This window comes from Austrofundulus limnaeus, unplaced genomic scaffold (assembly GCF_001266775.1).
Source record: "Austrofundulus limnaeus strain Quisiro unplaced genomic scaffold, Austrofundulus_limnaeus-1.0 Scaffold3138, whole genome shotgun sequence".
NCBI lineage: Eukaryota > Metazoa > Chordata > Actinopteri > Cyprinodontiformes > Rivulidae > Austrofundulus > Austrofundulus limnaeus.
The window spans coordinates 1-803 of record NW_013955540.1 but is presented as its reverse complement, the minus strand read 5'-3'; the positions used below and the strand labels follow the sequence as shown (position 1 = coordinate 803).

At 49.2% G+C, this 803-nt stretch overlaps 1 protein-coding gene across 1 annotated transcript; it reads left to right on the top strand.

The window, feature by feature from the left end:
* LOC106511725 (uncharacterized) lies at positions 1-768 on the top strand (the record flags this gene model as incomplete). The annotated part of the gene is given in 1 exon segment (XM_014000470.1): positions 1-768. A coding segment is annotated over 1 exon segment (768 nt), but the record flags the coding sequence as incomplete, so codon positions are not given.
* Between the last annotated feature and the right edge of the window lie 35 nt (positions 769-803).

The window sequence follows — 803 nt, the reverse complement described above, 5'->3', positions numbered from 1 at the left end:
TGTTCGGGGTTTACCATCCCAAGAAACCCACAAAGATTAGAGTCGTGTTTGACTCAAGCGCCCCCTATGAAGGGGTCTCTCTCAACGACGTGCTACTCACAGGCCCTGACCTTAACAACAGTCTCGTCGGAGTGCTCATGAGGTTCAGAAAAGAACAAGTAGCCGTAACCGCTGACATTGAACACATGTTTCACTGTTTTGTTGTTAAAGAGAGCCACAGAAACTTTCTCCGCTTTTTGTGGTACAAAGATAACGACATGTCCTGCGAAATAATTGAGTACCGCATGCGTGTGCACATCTTCGGGAACAGTCCCTCCCCCTCTGTTGCCATATACGGCCTCAAGAAAGCGGCAACGACCGGTGAAGCAGAGTTCGGGACCGATGCACGCAGGTTCATAGAGCGAGATTTCTATGTCGACGATGCTCTCAAGTCATTCCCCACTGAGCAAGAAGCAGTTCATGTTCTAAGACAAGCACAACAGGCTCTCGCTTGTTCAAATCTCAGGCTACATAAAGTCACCTCAAACCGCCAAGCTGTTCTGGAAGCCTTTCCGCCAGAAGACAGAGCTAAAGATGTTGAAAACTTGGATCTGTGTGCACCAGATCTCCCTGTCCAGCGGAGTTTGGGACTGTTGTGGAATGTTGGCCTTGACACTTTCACATTCAAAGTCGACAAAGATCAAAAGCCTTTCAGTCGTAGAGGCGTCCTCTCTACGGTCAATAGCCTGTACGACCCTCTCGGGTTCCTCGCCCCCATCACAATCCAAGGCAGGCAAATACTCAGAGAGCTAACTAGTTTGACG